The sequence below is a fragment of the Pararge aegeria genome, chromosome 27, assembly GCF_905163445.1.
Source record: "Pararge aegeria chromosome 27, ilParAegt1.1, whole genome shotgun sequence".
In the NCBI taxonomy this organism is placed as follows: Eukaryota; Metazoa; Arthropoda; class Insecta; order Lepidoptera; family Nymphalidae; genus Pararge; species Pararge aegeria.
The window spans coordinates 4,750,823-4,773,489 of record NC_053206.1 but is presented as its reverse complement, the minus strand read 5'-3'; the positions used below and the strand labels follow the sequence as shown (position 1 = coordinate 4,773,489).

Sequence of the window (22,667 nt, the reverse complement as noted above, 5' to 3'; positions counted from 1 at the left end):
TTACATCAGTTTTTATATCGTTACCTTTATTTGTTTCTATGTTAATTTGGTTATCGTGAGTTTCATTTACACCAGTTTTTATATCGTTACCTGTATTTGTTTCTATTTTAATTTGGTTATCGTTACTTTCATTTACACCAGTGTTTATATCGTTACCTGTATTTGTTTCTATGTTAGTTTGGTTAACGTTACTTTTATTTATATCAGTTTTCATGTCGTGTTTTGTATTTGTTTTAAAGGAAATTTTGTCATCGTTACTCACAATTATATCACTTTTCATATCGTTAATTGTATTTGTTTTCATGTTCATTTCGTCATCGTTACTTTCATTTATATCAGTTTTCACATCGTTAATCGCATTTGTTTCTATTTTAGTTTCTTCACCTTTATTTTCATTTATATCAGTTTTCGTGTTGTTACTTGTATTTGATTCTATGTTAATTTGGTCATCGTTATTATCATTTATATCAGTTTTCAAATCTTTATTCGTATTTGCTTCCGTGATGAATTGGTCACCTTTATTTTCATTTCCTATTTTAATATCGTTGGTTGCATTAATTGTTGAGATATGTGTTACGTTATCATTACTTTCATTTATAGTTTTTTGTCTTTCGGTTTGATCTTCATTAACTTGATCAATTCGTACATTTTCATTGAGTAGAACATTAAAATTCGCTGGTGGCGTAGTTCCTTTTTGGGCATCAGTAATTTCTTTTTCAGTTATCGCATTTGTATTATCGTTTGTACAATCATTCCGACTTTCGCGAAAGATTTCTAGAGCGTGTATAATTTTAGTTTTATGTTTGAACCTTATATGTTCATCTATATCCGATATAGTTTGTAGATTATTGCATACACCACAGTGGTAATAATTCGAACCAGTCTGAAAAAAAAAACAACTGATTAAAATACTTATTTGCATTGATGACATTACATACATGAGCTATTGTTTATTATTGTATACTCAATCCGCTGACGCCATTTTGAAATAAAAACCTTAATTGGCAGCCTTTGTTATAAAATATGCCATGATTTTAAAATGGGGCCATCGAAATATCAATCAATCATGCAATGAAGTCATTTGTTACAGAAAAATATGTTACTGTTTAATTTTTTTTTATATACTACGACAATACACACATCGCCATCTAGTCCCAAAGTAAGCGTAGCTTGTGTTATGGGTACTAAGATGACTGATGAATAATTATATGAATAATATACGTAAATACTTATAATATACTAGCGTACCCAGGGCTTGATTTTGCTTTATTTTATTTAAACAATAAACTTACATCAATAAATTTTTAATTAAGTCTCATAATATATTAAATCATTTATTTCTCTCCGTATTCATTCTCTTCTATTCTCTTCTCGAGCGGCTGAAGATCATTATCTACACCCATATACACCCAACAATAGAATATCATCAAAGTAAATAAAAGCTATATTTGACATTTCAAAAATAGGAATGCTCCGATCGTCACCAAACTTTACAGGATTACTCGCCAGGTCAATCCGGAGATTCCCTGAAAGTTTCATTGAAATCGGTCCAGCCGTTTCGGAGCTTATACGGAACATACCCACACACTTTCTCTTTTATATATATATAGATAGATAAATAAACACTCAGACACTGAGAAACATTCATGTTCATCACACAAACATTGTCCAGTTGTGGAAATCGAACCCACAGGCTTGGCTCAGAAAGCAGGGTCGCTGCCCACTGCGCCAATCGGCAGTCTATAAGAAGCCATATTGTTGATAAGAAGCCAGTGCGAAGGCGTCCGTTTAAACAGTTTCAATTCAATTCAATTCAATTCAATTCGATTCAATTTTATTTATTTGCTGATACAGGTAAATTGGTGTTACAGAAAAAAATATGTATGATCTTAACTGTACCACGCCAAATTGGCATGCAAAGTGTTGTTGTTCTATTGGTCGCTGTCAAGCTGACATGTCGTATAATCAGCTGCTCGTATTTTATTTATAATTTAAGTTTTAATTTTAGTCTTAATATTCGTAAAACTGTGAAAATTATTTGTAAATAAGTGTTTGTTCATTAGATAAATAGTCATAAAAAGTGTAATCAACTCAGCGAGCACAAAAAGCGAACTATCCATGTGACAGGAGATTCGTTCGGCGAGAATTCAAAATCCAACGTCTGTAACGACGTATGATTTACGTTCAAAGGATTTTACTGGGGAGTATTGCTTTTATTTTCTTTATCGTTCTCTGTTATCACGTTATAATATCCCGCTAGCTATTAAATACATTACTCCCTACACAGTACATTCTCGTTGATCACGAGACACGTCCCTATATACACTCTGACAAAATCATTCTTGCTTTACTTGACGGATTTGTGGAAGTGAAGAAAAAGAATTATTGAAACTGTCTCAGACAACATTTACAGCATCTACTCATGCACACCTTATGATTAGGTCACTGTTCTAGTAATCTACTTTAGTAATTAATACATTTTAGAAATAACTTCAATAGTCAGCGCAAAAAATAGTATTTGTAACTGTTGGATATGCCAAACTAGTATGTTTTTATATTTCTAATCAGATCTTTAATATTACTCTGTTTAATATTAATTTGAATCCTACTTTTATTCCTTTGGTCTCTCTCTTCTGTAGGTCATCTATTTTCCTTCACTTACATACACTGTTTGGTGTGTTTCAGAGACAAGTTCTATAAAATGGCTCCTCCAATGTTAACCAGAAGAGCGGCTGCATTGGAAGAGCAATTGAAACTAAAGAATGCCCTCCGTGAACTCAAGTCACTCAAACAAGTAAATGCTGACTTGGTGAGGGAACAAGATGACAGTGAAGTTGAACTGAGAGCAATTATAGCCAAGAACTCCCAACTGAAAGGTGAACTAGCAGAGTTAAACAGTGCACACAATCTGGTCATGGAGGAGCGCGACCAACTCCAGAAGGCAGTCAGCTCATTTGAACAATGCATATCAACCTATGAAGAAGCTCTAGGGAAAATTTCAATGTTGGAGGGAGAATTAAGTAGGGCATGTTCAACAATCAATGCCCTTCAGTCACAATTACACAGTGCTGAAATACTATCAACAAATAATCTGTACGATGAACTTGTTGCTTCATCCTCAACAATGCCAATGTGTATCGATCTGACTTGTGATAGTCCTTGTATTAAAAACCCCAAGCCTCAGCAACATTCCTGTTCCTATTTAAATAGCCATAACAAAATAAAAAAATACATTAAAATAAGTAAAATAATTAAAAAAACTCAAACTTTAATAAAAAACAAAGGGCTGGCACAAAAAACCTGGTATTAAGAAAGGAACGCTCAGTTTTAGTAAATAAATTAAACACCCTTTCATTATCCTCTCAGAGAAGTAGAGAAAACTATGAAAGTGAAATTCAAAGCCTCAATGATGTAATTAAACAATTGGAGGACTCACTTAAAACTGTAACCATTAAATATGAGCTATCACAAAGGCAGATTGATGAACACATTCTGGCAGCTGATGAGTTGTTAGCCCTAGGTACTTACAACATGGCTCGCTTTGAGTCTTTAGCAAATAAATGTAACTGTACTCATGAGATACCTATGACTAACCTAAAATTATGTGATACAGTATCTTCCAACCAATTAGAAACATGCCTGGAGCAGTGCACAACTGTCATACCAGACCCTTCACCTTTATTAAAAAGTATGCCTGAAAAACAGACAATTATATTTTCCGACATGTTAGGTAAAGGTTTTGGACCTATTATGAACCATTACCTTGATCACTCCGTGACTAATAGATGTTCACCGGGGGCTAGTTTCGATTATCTTATTAATAGTTTGAATAGTGACTATTTAGATGTAAATAAAAATGTTGTTCTCTTGATAGGAGACAGTTTGAATGTCAAAAAGCATCAAATTATAAGATGCATTGATAAATTACTAGCTTTACATAGTAAAACTCAATGTAAATTCGTTATGTGTGCCTTTCCTTACTGTGGCACATTTAGTTCAAAGCAGAATGAACATATTTATAATTTAAATTTATTAATTTATAACCTGACATGCCGTCATAGTGACGCAGTTTTTTATTTTGACATCAATAAATCCATGTCATCCCTATTGTCTAGAGATAGTTTAATTTTATCTAAGAAAAGTAAGCATCACTTGGCATCTTTACTAGCTTACAACTTAAATGATACTGTTACAAGTATTGTAACTAAGTCTATTGACACCTCTACATATTGTACTTCAAGTACCACCAATATTTCTAATATTGACCCTAGTACTTGTTCTAGTACTATAATTAATAGTTATTTAAACTAGACAGTGAGACAACGGGGAAGCTCTGTAATATGAACATTGTACATCAAAACATACAGAGCTTCACCGGCAAAGAATTAGAAATAGAACTGTTTGTTGAAAAATTCAATATACACATATTGTGTATAACTGAGCATTGGCTCACTGGAGCACAAATAGCAGTTAACATCAATAACTTCAAAATGTCAAGTGTGTTCTTTAGAAAGACTGCTATTCATGGTGGATCCTTCATTTTTGTACGCAATAATATAACATGTAAGGAGCGAAAAGATATAGTTAGTCTTTCTGTGGAGCGCATAATTGAACTGTCTTGTGTGGAGCTGGAGCGTTTTATAATAGTGTGTGTGTACCATCCCCCCTCAGGTGATTTCAACCAATTCGAGGATGTAATGGAAGATGTCCTTAAGCGATTGTGTATGTCTACTAAAAATGTAATAGTATGCGGGGATTTCAATGTTGATATCTTATTACATAATACTACTACGACTAGGTTGTTAAACTTATTTAAATGCTTTAATTTGAATAATGCTTTCGATGAACCTACTAGAATCACAGCAACTTCAGCATCTTGTTTAGATAATATTTTTTTTAACTGTGATATCTTAGGTAAATCGATATTAAACAATTTAAGGTCAGATCATTGTGGCCAACAAATTACTGTTGTTGGTACAAATAGAAATAAACATATTGTTAAGTACAGGCCGATAACTCAGAGTAAACTGACGCGATTTGAAGGTGAAATATCAGCCAAAATTCCTGCTCTCTTTTTTGAAAACTGTCATCCCGACAATCTTTATCGTACGCTTTTCAATGAAATAGAAAGTGCATTTAATAAAGTATTTACTTTTAAATACATAGATTCTAATAAAAAAATGAGGTTTAGTGATTGGGCGACAATAGGCATTTACAAAAGCAGGGATAAGTTATATGATGAAAAACAATACAATCAGACTCCAACTTTCCTTGAATATGTAAAAAGTTACTCCAAAACATTTAAAAATGTTTGTAGACAAGCTAAGTCGCTATACATTAAAGATCGGATAGTAAAATCTGAAAACAAAATACAAACAACCTGGAAAATTGTTAATAATGAATCTGGGAAAACTAAATCTCGAGACGGAAATTTTGAACTAATTATTAATAATAATATGGTAACTACTGATACAGAAGTTGCTAGTACTTTTGAAAACTTTTTTCAGAATGTTCCTATTTTGTTAACAGATTCACTAAATTCCTCACCTACTGCAGCTCAGAATTTATTAAGAGGCAACATTAATGAGTGCAAAGTTTTATTTCATTTCAAACATATAGATGCATCGGATATCAGTAAAAACTTCAAGTTGTTAAAATTAAAGAAAACAGGTGATATATGGGGAATGTCGGTTAAGGTAATATCTCAAATTATTGACGTCATTGCTCCTCTTTTAGCCATAATTTTCAATGAATGTGTTGATTTAGGTACTTTCCCGAACCTAATGAAACATAGTAAACTCATTCCTCTATTTAAATCTGGTAATAAAAATGATATAAACAATTACAGACCTATCTCAATCTTACCAGCTCTTAGTAAGATATTTGAAAAAATTATATTAAATCAACTCTTATATCATTTTAATGTAAATAACTTACTACACCCTGAGCAGTATGGCTTCACTAAAGGTCGTAGCACAACGGACGCAGGCGCTAAAGTTATAAAACATGTTTATGATGCCTGGGAATGTTCACAGAACGCCATGGGTGTTTTTTGTGATCTATCTAAAGCTTTCGATTGTGTTGATCATAAAACCTTGCTTCTTAAGCTAAGCCACTATGGTATCCAAAACGTTGCACTAAATTTGGTTGCCTCGTATCTCAGCAATAGAACCCAAAGAGTTTGCATAAATGATGCAAAGTCTCAGGGTTCAAATACCTCAATGGGTGTCCCACAAGGCTCGATTTTGGGTCCTTTTCTATTTTTAGTGTATATAAATGATCTACCGTACCATGTCAGTGGAAAATGCGACATTGTATTGTTTGCAGATGATACATCTCTAATTTTTAAGACTGATAGGAGTAAAGATAACTCTGACGAAGTAAACCGTGTTATGTCGCATGTGTCGCACTGGTTTACAGTTAACAACTTACTTTTAAATGCAAACAAAACAAAGTGTGTCGAATTTATCTTACCAAATGTAAAGAAAATTGATAAAAATATAATGATAAATGGTGAATCACTAAAAATAGAGACTTCCACAGTTTTTCTGGGCGTGACCTTGGATAATAAGCTACAGTGGGGTGCCCATATAGATTCACTAGCGGGTAAACTAAGCTCGGCTGCCTACGCAGTCAGAAAAATTAGACAGATTACTGACGTTTAAATAGCTAGGCTAGTTTATTTTGCGTACTTTCATAGTGTTATGTCCTATGGAATCTTGTTATGGGGTAAAGCAGCTGATATCGAAACTATATTTATATTGCAGATAAGAGCTGTACGGTCAATATATAAACTTAAATCACGCGAATCCCTCCGTGAGAAGTTTAAAGAAATAGGCATACTTACTGTAGCTTCACAATATATTTATAACAATATAGTATTTGTAAGACAACATATTAGTCTTTATAAACAAAAAGTGGACATAAACAGTCGACTTACAAGAAATGGTCATAAATTAGTGTCATCTGCATATCGTCTGCGTAAGGTACAGGGATCATTTGTGGGATTGAGTATACGCTTTTATAATATGATTCCTAAGGTGATTTTGGACCTGCCAATGCACAAGTTTAAAGAATTTGTTAAAACACATTTATTAGAGCGAGGTTACTATACAATTGATGAATTTTTTAATGATAAGGTTGCTTGGAAGCATCCGGCTCCGCTTTCAGCTCCCACAAGATAGAAAAATGAATGTTAAAATACAAAATGTAAATTGTTGATTTTGGAAAAGAGCAACTGCTGAGTTTCTTGCCGGCTTCTTCTCGGTAGAATCTGCCTTCCGAACCGGTGGTAGAATCACTACAAACAGACAGACTTGACGTTTCAAAAGTGCTTATATTAGGCCTACTTGAAATAAATGAATTTTGAATTTTGAATTTTTTGAATTTTGTCACGGTAGTATCTAAATTTTAATTGATGTTAATACTAGGTACAATTAAGATATTGGCAATTATAATGATATTAATTACAACTATGAAATAAGGTTTATAATAAATCAATACAATTAATAATAGTATAGGATCCCGATATAAAACGACCTTCAACGAGATGGTTATTCAATGAAACATATTTTATATTTAATTTAACATGTCAATAAATATATTGCATATGGTTTGTCTAACAAATTTCAGTCCAGGATATGATTAATAAATAATTAAAAAGAAGTGTTTTTTGAACATTTATCCGGTTTGATTATTCATAGAATATGCAAACGTTAGGTTGCCTATTCTTTTCCGGTCACAGCTCTCGGGCAGCGAGGTATAATCAGGTAAGACGATACTAGCATTTTGCAACGGTCTGATTATTGAATTAAATTTAAATGAAAATAAAGATTATTTAATTATGAACAGGATGGTATAGGGTTGCCTATTTCAAATATTTTAGAACATTTCTCATATATTCAAAAAATAAATTTGGTCATTGTTTCTCCAATATAAACCTTCCAAAAGTAGATTTTAACTATCGAAACTGCAAGTTCACTATCAGTTCTGTTTTTTTATAGACTTGTGAAGCAAATGCAGTCACGTGATCCCAAACGGAGCGTTTTGGGGGCCCTGATGCCTAAATCGAGGACTCTGACCTCGGCTCGGTTCCCCCGAGATGTCAACTCACCTGCCTTACAAAGCTGCAGCGGTAATCCTCAACAAATTTGAAGCTTTCCAGTTTCGCCAAGTGCCCTCCTTCTAGACAATGTTTCCCCTTCTGCGCTTTCTCTATATACTTTTTGCACGCCATGCAATATTGTTTGTGGCTTTTAAATGTTATTATCATATGCCAATGGTCGAATTTCATTTTCGTCGGTGTCTCGAATATTGTAACATCTAAAAATATTTTATTTTTTTGCTATACTTCCTTCGGCGCGTCAGCCCAATGGAGTAATTGAAAAAAATTAAAAATATAATAGTGGAGTAATTATGGTCAAACAATTCCGTTGGGAGAGGCTTTCATCGGTCAGCACTTACCTAAATAATCCGGAGTGCCAGATGTTCTCTTGGCTACCCATGCGTATGACCCAATATTACCGTATTCGTTATTTTTATAATCCACATATAAACCATTGTCGATGTAGTAGCCATAGAAACCTTCTTCGCTGCTAGAACTCAATTCGCTCAGAGTTTGTTGCCTTTTTGAACATATTGTACCGCTGAAATGAAATTCATGATTTCATAATTTTTTTATTAGTAAAAACACTAATAAAAATTATAAAAAAGCAATCTGTCATCTCTTGTTTCAAACGTGTCTCATTGTAATATGAACCTTTGAAATAGTGGATCGAAACTGCAACATTTCCTACTAGATGTGAAAGGCATATACTAATTTCGGCATCGACGGTAGGAGAGCTGTAGCTTAATCGGAGAAAGCGCTCAGGCCGCGATTGCCAGAGAGTCGCAGGTTCAAATCCTGTCGGTTCCGAAAATTTTTATATGCATTTTAAATTTATAAAAATTGATAATTCCTCCAAGTGTAGCTAAAAACGCTAATAAAAATTATAAAAAAAAAACAATATTAGTGTATTTAGCTACACTTGCAGGGCTAGCACGGGCAGGGGACAAAACTTATATCCGTGAAAAGGGATATAACGAACGTGTCCACCTGCTAAATCATGGGACCATGGAATAGGAGAAGTTAACCCCAGTTTTTTATATTTCTATTATTTATTATTTTTCTTTTTTTTTTTAAATTATTAACAATGCTTAAGAATAAATTAAAAAACACTATTAAAAATTTTAATAAAAAAAAAAAAAAAAAATGGTTAAGTAACGTCGACTGGCATCAAACTGGAACTGTCCACGTCCGGACGGATTGCACAACTTCTGGCTAAAATGGTTCCGTAGTGCGCATTTTGTCTTGGCAGCGCAATTTCAAAATGCCATTGACACTAAGTCGTTACCGACATTTATGACAACTGGTGTCACGTTCCTACTACACAAATCCGGAAATACCACGGACCCTAAAAATTAAATTAAATAACCCCAGTTTATTATTACACATGTATTATTTGCATGTTATTTCCACTCGTGCGCCAGAGCTCTGAAAGCTGTTGGAGAAGAAAAATTTTTATCCTTTCCCCTAGCCGTGCTGGAGGAATTATCAACTTACCCCAACCCTTGTTCGCTTGGCGGCACGTCTTTGTCGGTAATTAGCCACAGTCGAAGCCCACCAGACCAGTCCGAAACCGCTCTCTCGAAACCGCCATAAAAGTTGGTCAGAAAAGTGTTTTTTTTTTTGTCATGTTAATACTACGTAGATTTTCATATTGCACTTTAGTACGGTAACCTTCTGGTGTAAGTTTTTTCGCTAGTCGTTAGTACTAGAAGAGATAAATACCGCCAACGCACCGCGTCGCTCGCACTCGCTCTACGGTGTTTTTATACACCTTTTTTTAAAAAATACATATTAATGGGCAGAAAATTCAGATAAACATCGCCAACGCACCGCATCGCTCGCATTCACTGTAGGGTGTTTTAATGCACGATTTTTTTAGTTTTTATTTATGAAGGTATATCCAATTTAGATAAACATCGCCAACGCATCGTGTCGCTGGCATTTTTCGTAGTGAGTTTTACCTACTGTTTATTATTTTAATACACCATTTATTTCTCTTATTTATGGACTGGGACACAGGTCATTGCATGTATACATACTTGTATCTATCATAGCCATAGTGGGTGTCTAAATCGTCAATCACGTCGGACATCCGATTCTGCGCAAACAACATGTTTTGCACGTGACTTTTGCTAGCGAAGTGTTCACTATCTTTATCTATATCGAAGCTTTCGTTGCATACGCTGCAGTGATACATATCCTCAATCTAAAAAAAAAAAATGATGTGAGATATAATCAATTTTTATAATGTTGTGGTGGTGGTGGCTATGGTGTGTTGGTGGTGCTGGTTAGAGGTTGATGTTTAGGTGGTAATGGTGGTGGAGGTGGTGGTGGTAGTGGTGGTGGTGGTGGTGGTGGTGGTGGTGGTGGTGGTGGTGGTGGTGGTGTAGGTGGTGGTGGTGATGGTGGTTGTGGTGGTGGTGGTGATGGTGGTTGTGGTGGTGAAGGTGTTTATGGTCTGGTGGTGGTGTGGTGGAGACAGTTATGGTGTGGTGGCGGTGATGATGAGGAGGGACGATGATGGTAATATAAACCCACCAATCGCGTGATATTCAAATCAAATTCCTTCAACGGCTGATATTTCTTCAAATTTCTCTTATGTACATCCGAATTCACATGATTGCTTGTATCGCTTACTGTTGTACCACAGACTATACATTTCTGAGTATCATTATGATCTACTAAAGTATTCCATTGTTTGGTTGTTAGTAGCACTTTGGAATTTATTATTAAACCATACGGAGTCTCTTGGATTGAAATCGGTAAATGTTTATCTGAAAGTAGATAATATTCAGATATTAAATTACTTTCTATCTGTTTTATATAATAAATTAATATTTATTAAAGAATTTTATGTTTTCAGTGTCTGGGTGTTAATATGTATAAATAAATAAATATACTACGACAATACATCGCCATATGTATATTATTTATAAAAATATTCATCTCTCATCTTAGTAACCATAACACAAGCTACGCTTACTTTAGGGCTAGGAAGCGATGTGTTTATTGTCGCAGTATATTTATTTACTACTAAATGTTTTAACATAGTAAAATGCATAGTATTGTGAATCGCATATTAACCAACTATATTTATATAGATTAAATTGCTATCGTAAATATTATACGATCGATCCGTCCCAAAAAATAAGGTTGCCTGGAAGAGATCGCTACAAAGCGATAAGGCCGCCTTTTGTATACTTCTTCTGTCTGTGTTTTCTTTTATTCTTTTTTTGTATTTTTATTTGTGTGCAAATAAAGAGTACAAATAAATAATAAATAAGAAATAATTAAAGGGATATTTTTTTTATTTTTATTAGTAATTTGTTTCAAAAACTTTTCGTAAAAATTATTGCTACCAGTGCCACAGAAAAAGACTTTTTTTTTAAAGTCTAAAAAAAAAATTTTTTTTTTTTATTCTTTAACTCACCAGAGGATTCCAAAATTGTCAGCTTCATTTTTCCACCTGTTCGTATTTCGAACGCCGTTAATATCCCTTTATCTCTCGATTTCGTGACATACTCGCGGAAGATGGACCCGTTTGTCTCGTAAACTTTATCATTATACAATGATGATTCTTCAAGGTCGTCCTTTAAATAATTTAACATTGTCGGCTTGAGAATGTGTTCATCGACGTAAACTTCTGGAAGATTGTAACTACCGCCATCTGTAGTCTGTGGTGTGCATCTGTAACAAGCGACTGTGTCCGTGCACTCCCGATCGTGAAGTCTATGTAGTAAAACCATGTGTTTTATCACGTATGCTGTGAATTGCATATTAACTATAGAGGGTAGAGGTAAGGAGAGTCATCTGTGTATATGAAAAAGTGTCGTCAAAATGTATTAAATTAGGATGGCGCCACATTTGCATCAGGGTAACTCTAAAAGAAGCGCCAAATATAAATATTGTTAGAGTAGGCTTGAAAAATAAACAAGGAAGTATGGAGATACAAGGAAGTAAGGTTATATTTACCACAATATTTTGTACAACGTAAGTTGTTGAAATTCTCAATAATTAACTACTTTAGTCGATAATGACATTAAATTTTTTAACTCTGCATACTTCAATTCATCTACGATTGCTACATTCATACCATACCCTGTGCATCCACCAGCGCCATTGTGGAGGATTTTTGAACTGTTATTTAGCGCAACAACTGGACACTTTTTCAACTTTTCTCCCATATAAGATGACTCTCCTTACCTCTACCCTCCATAATATTAACCCACTTTTTTTTTCCCAAATTTTATTTCTTTGTAATATTTTTTTTTTAATAATTTTTTTTCTTTTTTTTTTTTTAGCCATTACCGGCTACAGAGCACGGGTCTCCTCTCAGTATGTCAAAATCAAAGTCAAAGTCAAAAATATCTTTATTCAAGTAGGCCCATAGGTGGCACTTTTGATGCGTACATTACATGAGACTAAAGCTAAGAGTGTTGTCGTAAAATAGAATGATTTTTGCATTTTCTGCATTGTTTCTGTATTATGCCTAGCTTGTGCACGCCACCGCCTCGCTAGCCCCGTTTGTCCCAAATGATTGGAAGTGTTAATAGCACCACCGCAATGCGACGCTCTCAGGCCTAGTAGGGTATTTCTTATCCAGTTTTTTTTATTATCGAGAATCTGAAATGCCCTTCCAGCTTCCATTTTCCCCAGTACCTACAATATGAGTACCTTCAAATCAAGAGTGAATATGCATTTTCTAGGCAAGCGCGCTTCACCGTAGGCTGCATCATCGCTTACCATCAGGTGTGATTGCAGTCAAGCGCTCGTCTATATACAAAAAAAAAAAAGAAAGAACTGTTAGACACCAAAGTCTAAGTCAAAGTCAAAAATATCTTTATTCAAGTAGGTCCATAGGTGACACTTTTGATGCGCACATAAGAATTACACGATAATAAGATGATGGCGATAACCACATTCGTAAACTTAAAACTACAGCTACGAGGGTTCCAAACGCGTCCTGGTCTAAGAATAAGCCCACAATAAACTTAGCCGGGTGTTTTTTTTTGTTATCACCATCTCACAATGTCATTTAAAATTATTAGAAGAGCAACCTGGTTAGAACAATAACGTAGTCGTAGTCGATTACGTAGTCCTTTATACTATAATAGGAATTTCTATAAGCTTACGTTTAATACAAACTTTGAACTTTTTAAGAGACATCTCCAAGATGTCGGCTAAGTTTATTGTAGAATTGTGTGCAATTTCCTTTGAACGAATTATGAATTTTATGTAACCTAGTATTGCACTGTAAGTTTATTCTTACTTCTTATACATCGTGTTTATACATACTTGTCTGTGTGTGTGTGTATTGTGTTGGCGTCAAACATGACGTCACGAGCCTTTTTTCTCACAAACAACATGTTTTCGCGATGACTATTGCTCTTGAAGTGCTCACCAACTTGATCTGTACCAAAGCGATCGTTGCACACGCCGCAGTGATACGTATTCTTAATCTAAAAGACATGTTAATAAAAAATATAAACAAACAGCTGGTCAACATTAAATTAAGAGTGTTTTTTTTTTAAATCTTTATTTATTTGGGACTTAACCAACACAGATTAAAAAAAAAAAATATTATTGCACTAGCCCGCGACTTCGTCTGTGTTTGATTTTATTTTTTGATGTGGCATTCAATTTAGTCGTAGTTCTAAAAAAAAATTAAAGTATTCAGTATCGCTTAGCCTTGAATGAGGGGTTTGCTGCTCTCTGCTGAGGAGTTCTGTCCTATCTCCAACCACATTCATCAGATCTACACAAAGTTTGGGCCAAATTGAACACATATTATAACCTCTATAGTACAAAAATAGTCTACTCCCAGAAAAACTGAGCTTAATTTCGGGATAAAAAGCATCCTATATTACTTCTAATACCTTCAGGAATATGTGTACAAAGTTTCATCATGATCGGTTTTGTAGTTTTTGCGTGAAAGCGTAACAAACAAACTTACATTCACATTTATAATATTAGTAGGGATAGGGATAGTAATTTTATAAAGTGGGTAAATAATTAAAATATACCAGATACGATAACATATAGATTACGACCGCCGATTGGCGCAGTGGGCAGGAACCCTGCTTTCCGAGTCCAAGGGTTCGATTCCCTCAACTGGAAAATGTTTGTGGCGGAACCCCGCGCGGTAGGTATTCGGAAGTTTTCGTGTTCGCTCGATTCCGTTCGGCTATCGGGATTCGCCAGTGTGTTCGGGACTCTGCCGTAGGTAGCACGCGCGTACGCACCGCGGTAACTCGCACACCACACCGCGCGGTTAACCGATTATTGTTTTGTTTAGTCATTTAACTTTGTAACTTAACTAAGAACTAAATATAACGATACTTCATATATGTGGGTTTCATTTACTACCGGAACCCCTATATGTTTGAGTGATGAGTCGTTAATCTGTATATTATAATTTTTTCAAGTATTTATATTATTTTTTATATTTTTTTATTTTCTTTAAGTTCGGTGTTCCTAATGTCATGGTTTCCGATAATGACGTAAAGATATGTTCTGCGGAATTTAACACATTTTGTCGGATGAATGGAATCCAATATCTTACTTCACCGATCTACCATCCAGCTAGCAATGGGCAAGCTGAGAATTCCGTTAAAACTTGTAAAAAAATGATAAAATGCATTTTATCTTAAAGCAGATGTCAAAGACATGTAAACGAGAAATTACTCAGTTTTCTTTTTAACTACAGGAATACTGTCCATTGCACTACAGGTGCCACACCAGCGATGCTGATGATGGGTCGGAATTTAAGATCAAGATTGGATTTAATATTACCGCCTAAGGAAAACTATTCTTAACAAGATATGGCTGCGTTAAACCCCAGCCGAAATTTTCATGTAGGTGAAACTGTATGGGCTAAATGGTTTATTGCAAGAAAGGCAATATGGTGTGTAGGCGTTGTTAAAAGAGTTATAGGTAACCGAATGTTTGAAATTTATTTTTAAGATTATAAAACTATTTCATAAAAAAATATTCATCAGTCAGCACACGTAACACAAGCTACGCTCACGTATTCATATTTTATTTAATTGATCAGCATTCTTTTTCATTCGTCTATAACGATAATATAAATTTAAATAAATAATTTATATTCGTACAACTCACACATCGCCATCCAGCCCCAAAATAAGCTTGTGTTATGGGTACTTAGAAGATACGGTAGACGATTGTCTACTAAGCTCATTTTTAATAATACCGTGTCAGCTATGTGTCTGTGTGACCCATTTACGAGAAAGTCTGTGTGAACATCTAAATTTTGAGCAGTGTCATAAGAACCGCACCATATTTGCCATGCCACTACTAACCTTCTATAATATATCTGTATGTTATGTAAAGAGGAAGTATTAAGTATCGTGCGGTGCTGCCGGTATTGACTGACGGATCTGAAATGCCTCTCACTAATAATCAAAATCTCGCTCACTATGGGCCTTATAAGAAGGCTCAGAGTCACTCAGCGGGCGATGGAGAGAGCTATGCTTGGAGTATCTCTACGTGATCAAATCAGAAATAAGGAGATCCGTAGAAGAGTCGCGAAGCTGAAGCTTAGTTCGTAGAACCGATGGACGTTGGGGTCTTAAGGTGTTAGAATGGCGACCGCGCATCGTTAAACGCAGCGTATTTCGGCCCCCAACGAGGTGGACAGATGACATCAGGCGAATAGCTGGGAGCCGCTGGAGACAAGCGGCCTAGGACCGTGTATTGTGGAACTCCCTACAAAAGACCTATGTCCAGCAGTGGACGTCCATTGGTAGAGGTGAAGATGATGATGACCAGATCGCTCTTCCAACGATGGCTTCGTAGGCGGTTTTTCATTTAAAAAATCCAAAAAAAACTTCGTACGAAGCCGCGGGCAATAGCTAGTAAAATAAATAAATATACTCCGACAATACACACATCGCCATCCAGCCCCAAAGTAAGCGTAGCTTGTGTTATGGGTACTAAGATAGCCGATAAATATTTTTTTATGAATATAAGACACATAAATACTTATAATATACAGATAAACACCCAGACACCGATAAACATTCATTTTCATCTAGGGTTGCCAGACGGTCGGGAATTGGCGGGATTCTCCCGAATGTTTGTATGTCCTCCCGACTCCCGACAAAGCAAATAATCTCCCGAAAAACAAGTTCGATAATTTTAAGTTGACATTTTCGTCAAACGAAACTTGCAAACAACACACAAAAAAATAATGACAAATACTTATGGCAAGAACAAAAACAATAAACATGCTCATTCGGTTCTTATCTTATGTGTCACAAATACCTACTATGTTTTTTTTTCTTATATCTACAGTGCTATGCAAAAATATGTTTGTTTACTTAATATATTATGTATAATTAAAATATAAATATAACCGAAAATAAACTATTTAAAACTAAATAAAATCTAAAACGTCCTCGAAACCACTGCAGCGAGGCACAGTTCCTAAGATGCTGGCAGCATTGCCCCTTTGGACGGCCAAACTAATTCGTTGGCCAAGGTAACTGCCCGCTCTAGGATCACCGGTAGACTCGATAACCCTTTTCGATAATTCTTTGAATAGGGCTCTTGCCTCCGGACCCCACGGTCACAAAGCCTCTACTCCAAAAGGCACAAAAATGAAGCTGCTATCCAGGTTTTCATATTTACGCCTCTTGGCCTGCTCGGCACTGGAAGCAGCCGCACCTACCATTGTATAATAAATATTTTTAACTTATTTTTTTATTTCTCCCGACTTTGGTCGGCCCTAAAATCCCGAAAAATCGGTTATTGATCCCGATAACAGGAAGAATCGATCTGGCAACCCTGTGTTCATCACACAAACACTTTGCAGTTGTGGGAATAGAACCCACGACCTTGGACTCAGAAAGCAGGGTCGCCTACAGCGCCACTCCGCCGTAGTAAGCTATAGCATATCAAAATACGACTAATAGGAACGGCTAAAAATATTCCATATGAGAGCTTCCGACGCTGACGCTGCGTGAACGGTTAGAGTTACCGTTTAGGTAAGAGATTAGGATTCCCATCATATCCTCACTCCTGCAAGGAATACATTCTGTAATCCTATATGATATATGATGATGGTGAAAATATACTCACCAATCGCGTTATACTCAAATCAAATTTCTTCAACGGCTGATGTTTTTCCAACTCTCTTTTATGTTCAAACGAATCCATGTGAGCGTTTTTATTGTCTACTATAGTATCACAGACTAAACATTTGTGAGCAACACTGGATTCCACTAATGTATTCCATTGGTCAGCTGTTAGTAGAACTTTGGTATTTATTATAAATCCATATAGAGTCTTTTGGATTGTAACCGGTAAATGTATGTCTGAAATAAGATATAAAAATTAGAATATAACAGTTATAGTATTAAGGATTATGTCAACGATAAAAATGCTTGGTTGTAAATTATTGCTCTAACCAGGTTGCTTCTTTAATAGTTTTAAATGACAATGAGAGATGGTGATAACAAAAAAAAAACAACCAGCTAAGTTTGTTGAGGGCTTCTTAGACCAGGGCGCGTTTGGGACCCTCGTAGCTCTAGTTTAAAAATTACGAATTATATTATCGCCATCAACTCACTTCGATGTCATATTTTACATGTATGTGTTTCGAAGGCCGATTGGCGCAGTTTGCAGCGACCCTGCTTTCTGTGTCCAAGGCTGTGGGTTCGATTCCCACTACTAGAAAATGTTTGTATATTATAAAAAATATTCATCAGTCATAGTATATTTATAAAAAATATTCATCAGTCATCACAGTACCCATAACACAAGCTACGCTTAAATTGGGGCTAGATGGCGATGTGTGTATTGTCGTAGTATATTTTTTTTCTTTTATTTATGTAATGCATGCATCAAAAGTGCCATCTATGAGCCTATTTGAATAAAGAAATATTTGACTTTGACTTTTGACTTTGATTAACACGAATTTAGACTAGACATAAACCAGGGAATGGAGTAGACAAACCATAGTTTACAATATTTGTTTTATTTATGTAATGCATGCGTGCCATCTACTGAGCCTATTTGAATAAAGAAATATTTGACTTTGACTTTGATTAACACGAATTTAGACTATAGACATAATCTAGGGAAGAGAGTAGACAAACCATAGTTTACAATATTTGTTTGGAGAACTCACCTATTGATTCAAAAACTGTTAACACTGGTTTTCCACCAGTCTGTACTTCAAATGCAGTCAATCTGGCATCTTCCACTTCTGTGAGTCCTTCTCGGAAAATTGTACCATTAATTTCATAAACTTTTTTATAATATCTGCATGGTTTCATATAGACTCTCTTTGAAGGTTCTATTATCATTGGTTTAAGGAGTTCTACATCTACACAAAATGCAGGAAGACAATTGGTGCCCAATGCCATTTTATCTGTGGTATGTTGGATACTTCTGTAATAAGGAAAGTTTACCAATGTAGTTATGTATGCAAGTTTAAAATCAATAAATCATATAAGCTACAAAAGCAATTAAAAATGTTACTTTTTTTCTATACATTAAAAACTTGATTGAGAAAACCAGTTCTCTGAAAACTATTTTTTTTTTTACTCCTCTACAAGTTAGCTGATGACTGCAGTCTTCCTTTTGGTAAGAGATTATGCAGTCTAAGATGCTATTGGGTTAACCTGTTAAGGGTAGGTGTACCAGCTGCAGCACAAGTCGATTATATAAAAATAATAATAATAATATAAAATCTGGGACCCAATCAAGTTGTGATTTTATAATGTCTAAGAATGCAGAAGCTTACGGGCCGCACATCAAAACACAACGCTAATACGCCCATATTTATATTAAAATACCAACCAACACAATGTCATGAACATTCGCAATGAATCAAATATAATTTTTAGTTATTCATTGCAAACTATTCAATACAATAAATAAGAATTGCTGACACATTCGCAAAAATGCTAATAAGTTTAATAAAATATCTGGAGTAAATTAATTAACCACTTCACAAATTGACTGCAACAGATTGCTGCCTAGTGCTAAAATATTTAAAATAAAAAATTGATATTAGCATGTAGCGAGGTCATAATTTCTTAGTTACGTATATGCAATCTAAGTTGGTCAGCGTGAAGTATGTTTTGATTGGCTGCAATGTCAACTTTTTAGTCATTCATATAGTAGTCAGAGGTGAAATTTGTCATCCTCATCAGGCACAAGCCTCCAGTCTCAGAGAATACAGAATCACTACCCAATCCACCCACAGACCTCACTACACCGCTGAAGAATGAATGAACGAATCTACTTTTATTGTACACCACAAAAAGCATAACAAAACAGTATGTATGATTTGGCGGCCTTATCACTTCATAGCAATCTCTTCCATTACCAATGGCAATAGAAAAAAAATACAGAAAATAGGTAGGTTGTGCATATATACATATATCTGTCAAAAATAATTTATTACTTAAATAAATATATAACTAGCTGACTGAGCCACGAGTTGCATTGCCTTGTTGTTTTCCATATGTACTAAACAAATAATTCGCAAAAAAATAATATTGCAATTATAAATTGAGATAAATAAAGTATCCTATATTTTAAGTAGAAACAAAACACACGTTTAAAAAAAAAAAATCGGTTTAGTAATTTCAAAGTTCGCCCCTGACAAACATTGTGACACGTGAATGATATATATTGGATATTTAGACAACAATATTTAAAACTAAATACACAAAATGAATATGAACTACCAATTTAAAACTATGTATTATATAAAAATTACATTTATATACTCAATGTAATTTTTGATTGTAAGGTTGATGGGCTTGTTTATTGTCACATAATAGGGATATCAATTATCATGCTGTCAAGGTGGGTGGGTGGGTGGATGTGGTTGTGATCCAACAATAACCACAGCAAGCTTTACTTTGCAGAAATCCTTGATATATTATGAAAGTTACGCTTACTCTGCAAAAAGCAGGAGAATCAATATGGTGTAATTTATAATTACTTCAATCCTTATACTCCACACAGTGGCGTGCACTTCATACATGCACAAAAGCAATGCATACCCAATGGTTTATATTGATATATAATTTGGATAGAGGAGGACTTTTGCCATTTGATACAATCTTCCTGCTGGATGCATACCCTGGTAAATAAATCAGTGCACGCCACTGACTCCACACCAAACAGATCTTTGGCTATGTGCAAATGTACAATGAATAATTGTAAAGTCATCTCCTGAGGATGCTCCGGTTTCGGAGCGAAACGTGCATATAGGGTACTTTGCAGAAGATCTGTTAGGTATGGAGTATAAGGATTGAAGAAATTATAAATTACACCATACAGATTCTCCTGCTTTTCGCGGTGTATCGCAAATTAAGCTTCATTTTTGTAACCGAGTCAGTTGTACAAATGGTATCATTAATCGTGACAAATGGTCAATAAGGGCATGTTTTAGAGTCAACTTTGCTTGCGTTAGAATGTAGGAACAAATCTTTAGTACAAGCCCATAGTTTGGTTAGTTCAGTAATGTCCGGCACCTAGAAGATTTGTTGCTTTTTTTATAGTTAACATGTTATTAACACATACCCTAAACAGCCTTACAAGTCCATGAAGTTTTGCTGAATAAATACTTCATTTTTATGGAGTCCTGGTACGTCCAATGCAAAAACAGAGCAGCAGGTTCTATCTATTGTGATAAAAGTTGATTGAATATGTAACATTTACAAGATTATAAACTTTATGTAGAAATACGTTATTTAGTTGAATGTCTTCTTAAACGTGTGTGTTATGGACAGTTACCAGCCAATTCCACCATTGGAACTATATAGAACCACCTAAACTCTAAAACCACCGTCTGCTGAAAGGACAGAGGACTGGTAGATAACTGGGAGATAATAAAAAACATGCATAAATATCAGTGTACACGCAAGCCATTGCATAAAAGAATATAAAAAAAACTTACAAATTAGTTTTGCGTTTTCCATTCCTATACACATCGCACATGATGCATAAACTATACATAATAACTATACCAAGAAGATAAGAAAAAAAATTTAATATCAACCATTCTAACATCTTCAGTTAAGCATTATTTATCACTATAGTATTGAAACTTAAGTACCGCGAGAAGTGTTGAATATTTTGATATCAGTTTGGACTTCCAAGTTTGAATAAAATTTATGGTTTGTTATAGACGGAGCAAGTCACAACATATGACTTCGAACTGGTATCAATCCGTTACAGGTCAGCACAGCACCATTAAATTACATCCATTCACATAAAAACAATAAATTTGTAAAACGAAATCACTTGTATTATTTTAAAAATTTGTTTATGAATTTGAAGAATGTTTGAGTAATTCCCCGTCTCTAAGGCGGAAGGCCACTCTACGACCTTTGTTACCCACTGTAAGATGTTTGTGGTAAAATAAAACTACCTCTATTGATTATTCGTCTGTGACGGAACAGAGCTGTCGATGTTGTCAGTAAAAAAATAACAGAGAATACAAAATAACAAGTGTTTGTATCCTCATAGTCACGAACTTTGTGAGTCAAACAAAAAAGGGTGCCACCCAATGGCCAGTATAGGGCCCAACCGGTGCCACCCAATTTTTCAAATTGGGTGGCACCACACACACACAATTTCAAAATTCATTCAATTCATGTACTAGGCCTATCAGAACAGAACATTTGAAACGCACAGATTATATGACCCTAGCTGTTGCCTGCGACTTCAACCGCGTTTGTTTTTTTTAAAGAACTCCGTAGCTTAGGGCCGTATGAACAGTTTATTTGAGAGATGTGTAGCAGTAAAAGAAGAAAGAAATAGTTGATACTGGTTGATAAACGATGGGAAAACAATGTCAGTAAATGGATAGGAGAAGCTGCTTCTAAGGAGAGCTTTTATCATTTAACAACGATTAGTAACCCACTTTTGATTCTAGCGGCGCGGTGGTCTAATAAAATCTCACTTAAACTCTATTGTGACTTCGCTGTGATATAGTTCGATAAACTTCCTCACATTCTTTGTGTAGGGAATAATTTGTAAGTAATACTTTGAACGAACGAACACTTTACAATACATAATAATATCAATCAAGTACTGATACAAACTTGAATTGATTTATCGTGAGTATCGAGTCCCGAGTCTTATGGTTCCATAACTAGTTACGTCGCGATGACAAATGTCAAAACGGGCCTATTATATTTTTACGACTATAGCATATCATATTAGAAAAGTGCAGAAAACCTTTGTTGGACTGAGTTTTATATGCTTTCATAACATGATACCGAAGGTTATATTAGATTTACCTTTACATAAGTTTAAAGAGTGCATAAAAACACATTTAATACATTTAGATTACTATACTATTGATGAATTTATTAATGACAAGGTTGCTTGCCGCTCAGCGTTCATCTCACACAAGACAGAAAAATTAACAAAAAAGAGCCGGTGACGGTAAAGTCAGTACAATCTGACATAATTTACGTTTCAAATATGGAGGGTAGGCTTTGTTTGTTAGAGTAGGGTTGAAAAATAAACAAGGAAGTATTGAGATACAAGGAAGGAAGGTTATATT

The 22,667-nt window shown here is 34.9% G+C and overlaps 1 protein-coding gene across 1 annotated transcript in view; it reads right to left on the bottom strand.

The window, feature by feature from the left end:
- Window positions 1-21,475, bottom strand: part of LOC120635558 — a 37,454-nt gene extending 15,979 nt beyond the window's left edge. The window contains exons 1-10 of the mRNA XM_039906572.1: window positions 21,051-21,475; window positions 18,261-18,523; window positions 17,210-17,445; window positions 13,403-13,566; window positions 11,538-11,794; window positions 10,646-10,881; window positions 10,147-10,313; window positions 8,464-8,645; window positions 8,114-8,322; window positions 25-883 (exon numbers count right to left, since the gene is read on the bottom strand). Of these exons, the coding sequence (XP_039762506.1) occupies window positions 25-883; window positions 8,114-8,322; window positions 8,464-8,645; window positions 10,147-10,313; window positions 10,646-10,881; window positions 11,538-11,794; window positions 13,403-13,566; window positions 17,210-17,445; window positions 18,261-18,523; window positions 21,051-21,163 (2,686 nt within the window). The 5' untranslated portion in view covers window positions 21,164-21,475. The remainder of the gene's footprint in view (window positions 1-24; window positions 884-8,113; window positions 8,323-8,463; window positions 8,646-10,146; window positions 10,314-10,645; window positions 10,882-11,537; window positions 11,795-13,402; window positions 13,567-17,209; window positions 17,446-18,260; window positions 18,524-21,050) is intronic.
- Window positions 21,476-22,667: the final 1,192 nt, after the last annotated feature.